Source organism: Miniopterus schreibersii (assembly GCF_964146895.1).
Source record: "Miniopterus schreibersii genome assembly, chromosome: 15".
In the NCBI taxonomy this organism is placed as follows: domain Eukaryota; kingdom Metazoa; phylum Chordata; class Mammalia; order Chiroptera; family Miniopteridae; genus Miniopterus; species Miniopterus schreibersii.
This window is the reverse complement of record NC_138115.1, coordinates 31,875,711-31,891,204: the sequence shown is the minus strand read 5'-3', so window position 1 is coordinate 31,891,204 and position 15,494 is coordinate 31,875,711. Positions and strand designations below refer to the sequence as shown.

At 39.2% G+C, this 15,494-nt stretch overlaps 1 protein-coding gene across 1 annotated transcript in view; it reads left to right on the top strand.

Annotated features, from left to right (window-relative positions):
• NEK11 (NIMA related kinase 11) overlaps positions 1-15,494 on the top strand; it is a 132,634-nt gene that overhangs the window by 2,132 nt on the left and 115,008 nt on the right. Inside the window, exon 2 of the mRNA XM_081159842.1 lies at positions 1,061-1,330. Within this exon, the coding sequence (XP_081015968.1) occupies positions 1,149-1,330 (182 nt within the window). The 5' untranslated portion in view covers positions 1,061-1,148. The remainder of the gene's footprint in view (positions 1-1,060; positions 1,331-15,494) is intronic.

Sequence of the window (15,494 nt, the reverse complement as noted above, 5' to 3'; positions counted from 1 at the left end):
ATTGCTGCTGTAAATGGATATTTACTTGTTTATGTTCTGTTCTGATGCTTGTTGGCCATGTATCCCAAACTACACGGTGACATCTTGTTTTATCATTATATACAATAGGTTTTTTCTTACAGCTTTAGAATTGTTGAATATGGAAACCTGACTGCAAGTCATAGAGTCTTCAATTTAAAATTTTGTTTTTATACAGATTTAAAACAAATCCCACTTTTCATGATTACTAACAAAAAATTTTACATTTTGATGAAATAAAAGTGATTTTACCATGCACATACCTGTGACAAGTCCTACCTTTCATAATTCTGCTGTACATTTGTAGCTCCATGAGGAATTACAGGCTTACCTAAAACACATTTATATTCAGCTAACATGAAAATACAATTTTAGGTTTGAACTGCTTTGTGACACTTCTTATTTCCATTCCAGGAGGTTACTCTATATATAGTATACATAATTGAAACTTTAGAAACCGGATCAGAATTTGCTTAGGATGGGGAAAAATTCATTCTGAATGCTTATTCCTTCTCACGTCTAAGAAATGCAAATACCATGGTTTAAAGTCCACAGAAGTAAAAAAGTCTAAAGAAACGAGCCTCATGCTCATTTCTGGTTTAAATTAACTCAGTAGTTGTTAATCAAGAGACACATGGTGGGAAGAAAGACTTACAGAAAGGCTGATGCAAATGTATAGATTTAAGGAAATGATAAAGTTCTTATATTTGTATATTTTTTAAAAAGTAGATGGGGAGTATCTATCTTAAACATTGTTGATTGGAAAATAAATATACATCTCAGAACTTCAGGGGAATTTGTGACTCAGTTTTGCCAAATGTGAATGTGTGAGGGAAGGCTCTCTTCCTGGGAAAGACTGCCTTCTATTGGGTCTTCAGTATCACCCCCTTGAATCCTTTTTCTTTCAAGTTGTTAAAGTTAACCAACATGGTGTCATGCAATCCACTAATCAAGTACAGGTATCACTGCCAAAAACTTAGACTTTTTGTTGGGAGTAGTTCAACACCCTTTAGACCTGATCTCTGGACTTTTCATCTTTAAGGCACTGACCGATGCTACTTGGATGAATTCTACCATCTCCTAGGAGACCTGAATGTTAAGTTTCTAGAAACAAAGAAACCTGTTTTCTCATGTTGGGAGCAATGCTGAAATTCCAAGAGGCTGCTAAATATGTGAGTGGGTCAGTAGCCGTTTCCACTTATCCAAAGACTTTGATTGCGAGAAGATACGTGCTTCAACAGAAACTTGGCAGTGGGAGTTTTGGAACTGTCTATCTGGTTTCAGACAAGAAAGCCACACAAGGAGAGGAATTGTAAGTAAAAGTGCTTCCTACACATCTTGACTTGGCTGCCCGTATGTGCAACTTTTAGCTGATTAAAAACATGGAGTACCCTTCACTTCGCTCTTTGCACTAAAGAATTTAGTAAGAGAGAGAAAAGCTCCTTGAATGGTGTCTTCAGATAAGATTTTTAAAGGCATTTCAGTAGGTGAGGAAAGTGCCCACATAACTTAGAGAAGGGAAATGAGGTAGATTATGTGAAAATGAGATTTTTATGCATTCCAGAATCTCAATTACAACACTGCTTCAACTTAACTTGACTGGGACTTCTTGAATGATAGAATAAGAATTGTTTATAATGACTGCATTCCTAGAAATGCTATGAAATGCAAATAAATGGAAGTTCACATTTGAGAAACTATGGCATTAATTTTCTTTGCCTTTTCTCTCTGGAGGAGTTTTTCAAAGTCTGTAGTTATACAGCCCTCAAATTAGATATTTAAACCATACAGGGGCTCCCATCTAAAATTAGCTTATGTTGAGGAACCCCTTGCTGCTGCTTTGATTTGATCGGACTCTATAAACTTACATAGTAGAGAAAACTCTGAATGCTGTTGAACAGTACATCTCTTACAGGTAAGGATGAATCTTCATTTTTAGCTTAAAGTTGTTTGAAATTGATGCAGTGAAAAGTTAGCTAGAACTGAAGTTAGGATAAGACACGTGTGCATGGGAAATATAGGAGGAAGAGGAAGCAGAGGGAAGAAGGATCTGAGCAGTAAGCCCTTGACTGATGAACACGTTCCAGTCTCAATCTGTTTTGAGGCTACTCTAGGTTCTTCCAGCTTTTGCTCTTTGGATATTTCAGTGCGGGTTTAAAATCATTCCTACTTCTTAATATTTTGTAGGAATTATAAAGGTAAATGTTACTGATGCTACTACTTTATTTTAAAAACCAACCTTTTTGCCTAGCCGGGCGTGGCTCAGTGGTTAGGGTGATCGGGGTTCGATTCCCAGTCAGGGCACATGCCCGGGTTGCAGGCTCGATCAATGACTCTCTCGTCATTGATGTTTCTATCTCTCTCTCTCCTTCTCCTTTCCTCTCTCTGAAATCAATAAAGATATATTTAAAAATAAATAAATAAAAAAGAAAAGTAAAAGCCAACCTTTTCAATGGTCTCTATATCCAGGATTTTAAAAATTATTTTAGAATTCATAGTTTTCAATAAATGCCTACATGAAAAAAATGGTGACAGTGCTGGTACTCTTGTGGTATCCTTAAAACATGCTTTAAGACTCCTACTGAAAAGAATTTTTTCCTTTGTAAATCCTAGAGGTTCTCTTCCAGCCATTTAGAGCAGGATGATAAATTTCTGAAAATTACTAGGCAGTCTTTATGGAAACATTGAACGTAAGACCTAAATCTGACCGAGGACCTGTAAAACCATGTTGTAAAGCCCATATCCAATTTTGGTTTCTTCAACTAATAAGAAATATGAATAAAATAATTCACAGGAAGGCTATTAAGTTAATTAAATGGGTGTAAAGTAAGATGTATGAGGACTAAACTTGAAAGCTACGGACTTGAGATGATGGGTGAGTGTGGTGTGGGTGTGTGTGAGGGGGCAGCTAGTTGACTGAGAAGGATTTGTTAGTGACCTTTTCTGTACTTGAACTAGTCTTAAAACATGTGAGTTGAGCTGAAGATAGTAGATGAAGCCTAGGTGTGTGGAATGAATCCAGTACTGCGGATACTTGAACAAATCATATGATGCCAGAAGGTCTAGTCCAGGCTCTCTTGGAAAGGAATCATTCCTCCTCAGAATCTCTACAGCATAGTACATACTGGCCACATTCAGCCTTCAGATGTGTTTTGTTTGACCTGCACAGTGCTGCTTTTTTCATCTAAGTTGCCAGTATTTAAAATTGGGCAGCTCTCATAAAAATTTAGCTTTTTATCTTCTCTTGAAAAGATTGAAAGATTTGGTAACATTCGCTAGTAATTATATGTAAGACAATATATAATTCCATAGGCTGCCTATGGGCTGGAGCTGCGTAGCAGTTGGCCCCCTACGACAGACCCTTTACTCTCCAATTAGCCACATTCTTGCCATTCCTCATTGTCTCCCTTTCACCCAACTATGTCACACCTTTCCACGACCTGTCTACCTTTGTAGACATTTAATTTTAGAACTCTCTACTAAAATCATGAAGAATCATGAGTATGGCTGCTCACAAATGCTAGGATTCTAGAAGGAAGGCAGAATAGTGTCACAGTTAAGACCACAGGCTTCGGAGGTGAACAGGTCAAGCAGCAAAGCCAGTCTTGTTCTCATCTGTGAGGTTACGGTTACGCAGGTTCCTAATCTGAGCTTTAGTTTCCTTATCTGTAAATGGGTATAATGCCTTGTAGGATTACAATAAGGGTTAAATAGATACCTATATATGTATAAAGTATCAATATAAATGTTATATAATAAAGAATATAATATGAATAAATATGAGATATTTATGAGTAAATATAAATTTATTTGTAACTATATCTATAGAATATAAAAAATATAGATATCACATTGTCTTACATATAGTTATCACTTAATAACAGTTGAGATTCATCTTATTTATAACAATCCAAGTTAAGGAATAATTAAAGGATGCCTAGTAAAACTTTATCTAATCATCACCCAATAACTATATTTGGAACTCTCTATTAAAAGGAAGTTTTACTTTTGCATTCCACTTTTATGAGAGAAGAATCTCTCAGAGAGATCTGATGTCAAGCATGCAATTTTTAAAACTTCTTCAAGGAAATTTCTGGAGATTGTGAAAATTCTGTATTCTTTTATAGCTCTATAACTGTTCAAAAGAAATTGGTCCTCAGAATGTTGACCTTTTAGCTACGTAAGATAGCAACTCATCAGCAGTCGTTACCTTTCATACATGTATGGACACAGGAAATTAAACACATATTTTTTTAGATTCCCCAGAGCATTGAAAGTTGAACCTTCAGTTTGTGAGCAAAACACATGAATCACACCGCCACCCACTCCCTAAGCAATTTAAATTCTGTTTAGGCCATAAACACAAGGAATTGGTTAATGCTAGAGATGGGTAGAGGATTGATTCTTTTATAAAAAATTTCTATAATGTTATGAATGCTGTTCTCTTAATAGGTCAGAGTAGATCTGACACCCCCTTTGTTGTTTGTAGACCCCCCCCAACCTTTTGAGATAATAAGGAAAGTGTATCATACCTTTACATACCAGACTAGCCCTTGGTATTCCTTATTAAAGGAGTGACTTAGGTAGGCCACAAGTCCAAGGTGGTTTGTAGGACACTTATTATTAGCCCTTGTGAAGCATAGGTCCATATAATAAGAACTTTTAGATTAATCAAACAACTTGACAAAACAGAACAGTTACAGTTTCTAACTTTTCCATCAGTGCATTGCAATTCATTATTGTGCCACTTGGGGGCACCACTCTACCACTGACATTTTTCATACACTGGGAATTTGTGAATTTTAATTACAAGGTAAATGACATATTCCTTTACATTTTTATTGACTTTCTGCTTTAGCTATGGAATAAAAATTAAAAAGCACTACAGGCATTACACTTGATTAATTTATATTTGGAGAGAGTTTTCTTTTTGGCATAAATATCTGGCACTCCTGTTTTAGTTATCACAGTAGAGTAAAATTAAAATGAGTAGTGAGTGAGATAGAGCTTTTTCCTTTCTTATGTTCTGCATCATGAAATTTATAAAATAATATTTGGGGACATTTTCTTTCATAATGACAGAAACTCTAGTATAATGGGTATGAGAATGTTAACTCATCCCTACAGATTGTTTGAATTCTAGTGTGTAATTTTATGTTTTCATTAATATGTCAAAAATTTATTTAAAAAAATTTATTTAGTTTTTTTAAATCAAACCTGTAAGATTTTGGTGAGCCAAGAATTTACTTGGTCTTTAGCTTAGTACATGTAATTTAAAAGAAAAGAAATGTTAAGGAAGTAAACTTACCCTAAAATACACGCTTAAACTTGTACATGATTTTTGTACATGGTAAAATACATGATTAATCATGACTACAGTTGCATTGAATTTCAACATTTGCCTTATCAGCATAGAATGCTGGTTATAATGGTTTTTAAAATTTCCATCACACTTAAGATACAGTGACATTGTGTGGAGGTGATTTTCTGCTGTCGTCTTTTGCTTTGTGAGTTTAATACAATTTATGTATTAAGCCTTTGCTGGGGACTGAGCTCGGGGGCGGGGAACTGAAGCAGTAGGAAATGCTGTAAGGCTTGCCCTCAGGATCTTCCAGCCTCCAAGAGACAGAGTTAACATGCATAAGGCAGCTGGCGGGAGCACGGCGCTTCCCCAGGCGTGCGGCAGGCCCATCTTAGAGATGCCGGAAAGGCCACTGCCCCCGTTCCCTGTCTGGCTCCCTACGACCATTATCTTACTAGTTCGGTGTGTAATCTAAGAGCTTTTCTTTTCCCCCTTGGTCCTGTCGTATAAATCAGTGTCCACATATTTCCCCTCTTAAGTGTGTGCCTGCTTACGCCTTGGCCTAAATGTGGTCGGCATGGCTAGCATGGAAATGCTTTGTCCCCAGGGCATTTCTTCCCAGGATCCAGTGTCCATAGCGTGAGGTGAGGCTCAGGAGAGAAGTGGGAAGGGCCGCCAAGTCCTTGGAGAAATGACCTCAAGCACGTGCACGGAGGCCGTGCCACCTGGAAAGCTCTCGGCCTGTGTCAGAGTAGATTTTCTAAAGTCCTAACCAGCGGATTTCCCACCACCCACAGAAGCGTGGAGGAGGCGGGGCTGAGAGCTGCTGTCACAGGTAGTCACACTGCAGAGGAGAGTGGCCTTAGCTTTAGGAGAAAGGGAGGTGAAGAGCCATAAGAGGGGGTAGCAGTTTACAGCCCACAGCACTCAGGGTCCATCCTCATACCGCTGAAGAGCCTGCTTAGCCCAGTCTCCTGAGGGATCCCCGGGCTAGCCCGGTGCCACAGTGGGATGTGGGGGCGCAGGAGGTCAGGGCCCCCGAGGGGCAGGGCCGGCCCAGCCACCGCTCTAGGATTCCGCTCCCAGCTTTTTTCTTAATATACTTAGAGTTAGTCAGTCTTGCTGAGGGGCTTATGTTAACTAAATTCAGACAACATAACTCTATAAATCATACAGCCACTTCTCAATTCAGGGCCTAGAACAGTATCTCCTTCATCTGCCCTCCCAGCATTTTCTGGTGCAAGCTCTGGAGAAGCAGAATATGTAATCAGAAGTGAAAATATAACCAGAACGAAGTAGGTGGAATAACTAGACAATTATTTGCTTAAGCCAGATAAAAAGGCCTCTTCCTTTTAACAGAGACTATCATTCCAAGTGACCATTTTTTGGGAACCCTCAGACCCAGTATGTATCTCCCAAATAGCTCCAGATGCGCACACATGCAGTTATCCTCAGGGTACCTCCTCTAACAATATCGAAAGTAATGTGCATCCATTTTACAAAAAGTGCAGGTGTACATAAAGCAGGAAAATAGTCGATAATCTGTCATCCGACTTCTGGTCTTTTCTGTATTGACAAATATTTACTCTGCCTTCTAAGGAAACAGCATTGGTCACAAAGTTGTCTCAGAGATGGAGGACCAGGCATGATGGAGACTTACTTTTCACTGAACCTTTTTGTGCATTTGGAATTTTGTACCATGTGCAAGAATTGTCAAACCCCACAAAATAAATCAAAGTAAAAGAAACCCCAAACCCCACATATTCATTCAACAAGTACTAGTTACCATTTGCTGGTCGCCTGCTCTTCTAGGCGCCTGAGTCTGGTGGTTCTCAACCTGGGCTGAACAGTGGGATCACAATATTTTAAAATACACATTTTGAGCCATATACCCTAATACATCCTGTTCTAATGGGGCAACACCCCAGGCATCTGGATTTTTGAGAGCTTCCAGGTAATTCAAATGTGCAACGAGGCTTGAGAACATCTGGTCTAGTGGGAGAGGAAAACACTAATTGTATAATCATAAAAATAAATAATTGCAAGCTGCCACAACTCTTGTGAAAGAAAAGTCTTGGCTGCTGTGAGGTACAATAGGCTGACGTAAGCAGGCAGGATGGCGCTGGGAGAGGCTTGCCTTCCCTGAGGATGGCATGTTTAGCTGAGACCTGAAGAATGATTAGGAAATAGCCAGTGGCTTAACAGTTTATTGGGCATCAGAATTGCCTGGGCAGAGGGGGAGGGGGGAGGGGGTTGTTAAGACACAGACGGCTGGGCTCTACTCCCAAAGTTTCTGAAGCAGCAGTCTGGGTGGGATCTGAGAATTTGCGTTTCTAACAGATGTTGCTCCTGGCTTGAGGACTATACCTTGAGGACCATTGAAGGAGGCAAAGAGAACATTTCCATTCAGTACGAAAGGCCCTAAGATGGGAGAGAGTTGCAGTTTATATGTAATTTTGCATCTTTTTAAAGAGCACTAAAATATAAGTATTCTTCCATGTTATCGACACTTAAAGCATCGTTTCAGCCGCCCGCGCAATGGACCGCTGCATGGCTGTACCATCACTTAGCTTCCTCTGCTGGCTGTGTACCTTCTGGGACCCTCTTTGAAGAAGTGGAAAACCGTTGTGCCGTTCAGCATCCTCAGAGGTTTGATACGATTGTTCCAGCATATTCTGCCCGTCAGTGCTATAGCTGGAAAACTAATGAAGGACCGAGCTCCAGCCGCTGAGAAGTGATGGGCATTCGGTGTCACTCAACCGAAGCGTATTTGGGCAGTTATGAATTGTGGCCACATTTGCTGAGATGCTCCATTGTAATTAGGAGAAAAAAGGACTTCATCCATTTCAAGTTGATTTCTGACACATTGAGAAATGGAGAAATCGGTTTTCATATTGTAAGAAATGAACCAAAAAGCCTCCTTCATGTGTAAGTTTTCACTGCTTATGAGAGAGGACATTATTTCTCCTTAGAGAAATAATGCATTGATTATAGTAGTCTGACGGTGTGAAACAATTAAAAATGAGTAACAGTTCTTACTAGAATGCATAGATTTTAAATTTGAAACAAGCTTTCAGCGACTCAGGGTATGACAGTAATTTCTATTTAATAGCCGATAGCCTTCGGCAAAGCTAGTGTTTGTGTACTGCACCTACTAACACCTACTTATGGATTTTCTGTGTGATTTATGTGATACATATCCTTACCTTCAGTTTTGAGTCATAAGCAAAATATCAGTAAATTTAGTGCGTCCAACCTTGAGCCCCCGTCTGTGTACGCTTATTAAAGCTATTATTTCTATATTATGACCAGGAATTCTCTCCAGTGGGAATCTGTGAAGGGAAAATCGGGTTGCTGAGTGGGCTGAGCTAATTTAATAAGATTCAGTGGTTTATATGGTAGAGTGTTATGAAAGCAGTTTGGAGGAAACTAATGATTTCTTTGCATTTTGCTGTTTCAGAAAAGAGATTTTTCATTGTAGTGATCAGATCTTTTTTCCTTAAAATCTTCAGTCTTTTAAGACGGATTATAATATTAAAATCTCTTTTAAAACAGTTTGTGTTCTGGAGAATCTTGTGCTTAGGCTCCTCCAGGGTAAATCTGAAAAGGGTAAATTTGAACTTGTACTTCACTTTGGGCTTTGCCAGCTCTCTGTCTGGGATAAAGGCAAGCTTCTGAGATTCTGGTCATCTTATAACAGTTAAGGTTTGGGAGATGGAAGGAAAAAAGAGAGAAAAAAATGCAAAGTTGCACAGTTACTTCGACTTATGTCAGTCATGGTAATGAAGCTGATAATCTGGGGTAAATAATTTACACTTTCCCGAGGCTGCTTTGCTGCATGTTTTAGCAAAAAAGAAATGATGAGCTTATTATCTGGTTTTTATTTACAGATGAGAGATGACTAATAAATAAAATATTTTTGGATGCGTAGGATTCAGGGAAATCCTCAGTTTCATTGTGGCTTGGGCAGGAGGCCAGAAAATCCTGCTTTGAAGACTGAATCACCAAGAAGCATTTAGAAAGAAGTCAACAGCATCCAAAAGCCTTTTTTAAAAAAATGCTCTTAAAAATATTATTAATGTTTGAAAGAAAACAAAAGTGATTTATTTAAAATAGATGGATTGTTGACAGGAAAAGAGTTAGACAAATTACTATAATATATTTATTAGATTTTCAGACTAGCTGTCTAAATCTTTAACTTATCCCACTCTGATGTATTATTGTGGTAGATTTGTGAGTATGGAACCTAAACGTTTTGCCCCCAGGAAATAAGGAATATAATTCTTCATTTAAATGTATGAGATGGGGGGATATTTGAGCTATTTTAGTAAGTAATAATTTTAAACATGTAATTGGATATGCTGGTCTCTTTACATTGTCATTGCTGACTACCCCAAATTTAAAAAACACAAGATTTGTGTAAGCCTGTTATTTTAAAGTGTTATTTTGTCTCATTTATTCAGCAAATAAAACATTTTAAGGATGAGTGTATAATATGTAAGAACAAAACTTTATGGGTATAGTATAAAGTTCATTCCACCCCTCCCCCAAAAAGAGACTTTTTTGATGAGATGTTTTATAGCAAAGACAGAGCTGATTTTTAATAGATTACAGAGGAACATCAATAACCAAATTCAGGGTTTTTATATTTTGGAGGGCTAACTTCAATTTCCTGACCCCAAAGTAAGCATGGCACCCTCAAGTGTAATCTGTAACTAACCCTTCTTGCTCTTGGTTCTGTTCAAGAAGCCTTCTTGGGAGACGTTTTCCTCCAATAGTGTTTGGTGGGTCTCACAGCCCAGCACTCTGCCTGGCACACGGCAGGGAGTTCTGTGCCATCGTTGACTCCGACAGGGTCAGCAAGGGAAGCATCTTCTTCTCAGTCCTTTCCCTTCTGAAATGATCTGGTTCCTTGTTTGACATTTGCATTGATCTGGGAGTAGGTATGGGCAGTTTGGGGCCAGCCCCCGCCTTTATAGCTATCGTGAACTGAAAATTTGAATTGTGATATCATCCATCTTTAAATAACTTGGACTGAGATACATCTATAACTTCAATGTCGAAGAAATGAGAAGGGGAAAACCCTCACGTCAAAATTAGCTTCTGGTTCACTTTATTACTCTTGAGCTGACTTTCCTGGAGGAAGAAAGTTTAGTTGCCATGACACACATGTTTAAATAGTGAACTTACAGTGATGTATGTGACTTAAAAGTCAACAAAGGAGGAAATCAGCAACTCATGTTACTGTTAATTTCTCAGTTAATTACTTCTACGCTTAGTTTTGGAACGTAGTAATTTGTAAATTTATATTTATATGCTAAATAGACACAGTTGACACCAAAGAGTTCTAAAGGCAGCTTGTGTATTACGCTAATTGTGCATTGTATACATAACTTTATGTAGGATTAAAAATAAGCAGCTACTATTATATGACCTTCATTGCTTTCAAATACCGTGAAATTGAATTTCCGGTCCATAGTTTAACAAGAGCACAATCACTCGTTATTTCCCAGCTGCTTTCATAGCCCCCTTTACCTGGTACTGGCAGGTATGAACGAGCAGCTGCGAATCCTTCGCCTGCTGTGGAACGTACGCATCCGTGCAGCGCTGCTGGCACTGGTCATTATGGGAAAGCCCACCCGAAGTTTAGTCATTGAAGAAGCAAACCCTGGGCAGGAGGAAGCTTTGGGGATGATGGGCGTGCTGGTTACACTGGTTGTGGAGATGGTTTCACGGGCATATCTGTAGGTCAACATTTATCAAATTTTACAGTTTAGGCTCAGTGTTGCTATTTAACTGTTGGATTCAGACCAATCTTATTTTTAGTTCAGAAAACAACGATAGGCTTTGCTTTCTCTGACCTTTGTTTAGCAGGTGAGGAAAGAAGGTTAAAGTGTAAGTTGATACTCTTGTCATATGTTCTAGGTTTCCAAATTTCGAAAAATCGAAAATTGGGGATATTGAAGCTTTGATTAGAATGTGTTTGGGTGTCGGTTTCCTCAGCTTCTCCCATATATGATGGGCACTCAGCATTTTAATTAAAGTTTGATTGGTATTTCTGATTTTCTGTTAGCTTGGATTTGGAGAAACCCTTAAAAGCCCAGCAGCTATGCCTGCCTTCCCCCAAGGGAGATTTGAGCAGGATTTGTGGCCTGACAGCCCTTCCTTCCCTCTCTCCCTTCTCTCCCCATGTCTTCCATCTCATGGCTCCTTGAACAAATGCAGATACTGTGGGTTTCGGGGCAAGATCAGCCAACCCACTTTTTACAACACTGGATTTGCTATTTGTTGATCAGCTGCTTTTAATTCATGTGCTCTTTCAAAGATAATTCAGTACAATGATTATTGAGCTCTAAGGAGTAGTTTCTATTATTTTTAGAATTGTTTTAGAAATGAAAATTACAAGAAGGATCCACGAGAGATATGATTTGCCATTTAACATTACTTAGGTAGTGAAGCATTTAGATGTTCCATATGGATGGGACTTGACACATAGGTGAAGTTGAATTTTAAGGAAGTTCCCTTGAAGGAGGGTGAAGAGGGAAGAGATTAACCAAAGAACTTACATGCATATACGCATAACTGGTGAACATAGACAAGAGCGCAGCTCCTGCAGGGGGCGCTGGTGCTGGCCGGAGAGGGGTCAGTGGGGGGAATAGCGGGGACATCTGTAATACTTTCAACAATACAGATACATTTAAAAAATAAAATAAGAAAGTTGAGTTTTGAACTCATAAGGGGTAAATTATATTCAAAGGTTTTGAAAACTGAGAACAGCAGATAATTTCCTCCAGGCAAAGCTTATTTCAGCATTATTTTGCTGGCCCTGCATAGTCACAAAAACTGTGTGTGTGTGTGTGTGTGTGTGTGTGTGTGTGTGTGTGTGTGTGGTGTACCTACATTCACAAAAAACTATATGTTTATCTGTATGTCTGTATGCATACACACACACAAATGCATATGTATGTGTTTGTGTATTTGTATTTACACACTTTCTTGAGTTTACACTTTTTCAGTTCACTAGTTTCAGCAGCAAAGGTTGGTTGTGCTCAGCTGATAAAAAGCGTCCTGGTCTGATGGATGGAGAAGTCAGGGCTCAGTATTTCATACCACACTTGGCCAGACACCAGGGTGCCCTGTGGGGACTTATACTTTATACAATTTAAAAGGCATTGATATGGCCCCTCTTTGGAAAGCCCACGCTGAGAGGCACTAACTGCCCATGCCTCTGCAGCGTGGGGGAATTGTGGGGTGTCCCCTCAGCAGCTGCCTCTGGCTTGTATTATGCCATTAGCAAGACTCACTCCAGGATTCCTTGGAAACTGTGTGCCTGCCTGAATAATTTATTACCCAGTGATCAATTATTCATAACTCATTATTACAACTGAAATAAAACCTAAAGGTGGAATCATTCTGCCACTTCGGAATATCCAGCAGATCGTCAGGAGACTGCAGCAGAGATTTACGTCCTTGCAGCCCCACGGCCCGCCTGTTTCTCTGAAGGGATTGGGAGGATAACCGCCTTCTAAAGGGAATAGGCCTGATGAAAGCAGCGCCAGATGGCTCCCTGCGGGCTGCTGCATCGTTCACCCACTCACGCTGTTTGTCTTTAAAATTCGGGCCTTATTTACCCCTAGGAACAAAGTTACAGTTTGAGAGAATTTAGGAGGCATTGGCACTGTTGGTTTATTAAACCACTCTTAGGAGGTAAACAAGGATACAAAACTTGCCCTTAGAATATCTTTTCTGGGATAAAATGCAGCTACCTATAGTACATTTTATTGACATTAGTCATATTGCTTTGCTTGTTCCATCAGCGTAATGTCTGAGTTGCATTTCATTTATTTATTGGACTATAGCTTTTGTAGAAAGAAAAGTCCTATGTTTTTCACATACATTATGTAAAAATCATTCTAATAAAAGTGCTGTGAAAGTATACCCAGAAGCAGCCTAATTATTTTTTTATACTTAGGAAATATAATAGGAAATTTGTTTGGCTTAAGCCAGACTGATTATTTTATTATAATCACCAAGCTTTTAAAAATGTATTAGAAATAATTGGAGAGTTTGAAATTCCAGTTTCTGTGGGCTGGAAAGCAGAGGTGTGGTTTCCTTGGACACTCTGCTACTGAGGCGTGGGCAGGAGTCTGTGCGTTTCACATTCTGAGTTGCCATTTCAGTGGCACTTTCTGGGTGCTTACTTCCAAAAGTAAGTTAGTACTGATTTTGAGCATAAGGGTTCTAAGGCACTAGGGGTTATCCTTCCATGTTTTAAAACCCCCAGCCTGTAGATAAAAATCCCAAACTGTTGAGCAAGCATTTTTTAAGTCGAGGTTTCAGATTTTTTGTATGTTGATGTTGGTTCTCCAAATGGAATGAAGGCTAAATGTTTAAGGAAATTTTAAATGGCCTAAACCCATACCTTTCACACTGGAGCAGCGTGTGATGTCCCAGATGACCCACCAAGCAGGAGCTTAAATGTGGATTTGATTTTACTATTGTGAGATAGATGAGTAATTTGAAAAAATTTTTGAGGATAAATGTAAATATGTCATGAGTGGGATGAAAATTTTGCATGATTTTTGAATTTTTAATAAAATTTTAATAAGCTACACATTTATATGACTTAAAAAATATGAGGAGGTGTACTATTAAAAGTCTCCTCTCATCCCTGCCCCCTTTTTCTGAGTTCCCAGTGGTTACCCCAAAAGGTAACCACTCTTAAGAGTTTCCCATGGATTCTTCCAGTTGTTTTATGCATATATAAGCAACTCTGGAATACAAAGTCTTATTTTTGCCCCTTCTGATAAAAACTAACATATTGCATATTTCTGTTTCATGCTTTGTTTTTTCCATCTGTGAAAGTGTCCTGGAGATCTTCCCATGTTGGAATGGAGAGACGTCCCCATTTGTCTTACAGCCGCATAGTATATTACAGTGTATGGTCGCAGGATAATTTATCCACTGTCCTGTCGATGTACATTTGGGCTGTTTTTAATCTTTTGTTATTAAAAATGCTGCCACAGTGAATAACCATGATCATTTGTCACTTAACAAACGTCACTCTCTCGCTTGAAATTTTGAAACAAAGCATGAGGTTTCAGAGCCGCCCCTGCTTTTGGCAGCCCCGCCCCAGGCGCGGGAGTTGACTCCTCTTTGCTGGTTGGTGTGTTTTTCTGGAGAAGTTTGGGAAGCACGCTGGGCACATGCTGCTGAGGCCCAGTGGTGGGGCGAGTTTTCACTTTCTGAAATAACTGCTGTGAAGGGACAGTGTGCCGACCACCTGCTTTTGCCCTCCTCTCCTGGAGGGGATATAAGGAATCCTGTACATCTGGTGACAAATTATTTATAAGCAAAAATCATGTTGCAAAATTGTCTAGGTTGCTTGCAGGCATTTGAGACAATGAAACATTTGCAGCTATGATTTTTTTGGAATAGGCTCGGTGTCCTCCTGCCTTAAGCACTGGAGCACCGAATCGCTGCCGCCTTTGACAGTGTTAATAGGTTTCTGTATAAAAAGGAGTTTTGTGGTTAAACAAGATTAGAAAACACTGGGTTCTACAAAACCAGGTGTGTGTGTGTGTTGGGGGTGGGGGTGGGCTGAGGGACTCTTGAGAGCCTTAAATCTGCTGGGATAAACTGTGACTCTTCGAGATTTTCCCAAATTTGTTCAAACACTGAACTCCCTTTTTTCCAGGCCACTCTTGCTAGCACTGGTGCAGAGGAGCCCGGCTTAGGAAGTGCTACCCCCGTTGGACACCATGTTGAAATTAGTGGTCATAAGCGTATGTGGGATTTGAATGAAAGTCACTACTTAAAAGTCACCATATGAACAGCAGATGGTGGTAATGGAACATGCAGATCAACGATTTCGCGGCGGCTGTGTTTCCATTGGCAGTATTAATTCAGGGTCCATAATGTCATCTTCATTTAATTACAGTCTACTAAGATTTCAATTTTACTGGTTAAATGAATAAAGGGCCAAAAAGAGATCATTAACATACTTTTAATTTCTTCCTTAGAAAAGCACAAGTCAGTTGAGAAATAAATTAGGAAAAATCAGTTTGGTTTTTCTTATGTATTAGACACACAATTTCTAGTTGGTGTGTGCACAGAGATGTATGTGTGCTCTGTCTTGAAAGAAAAAGCCGTACATTTAACCAAACTTAACTCT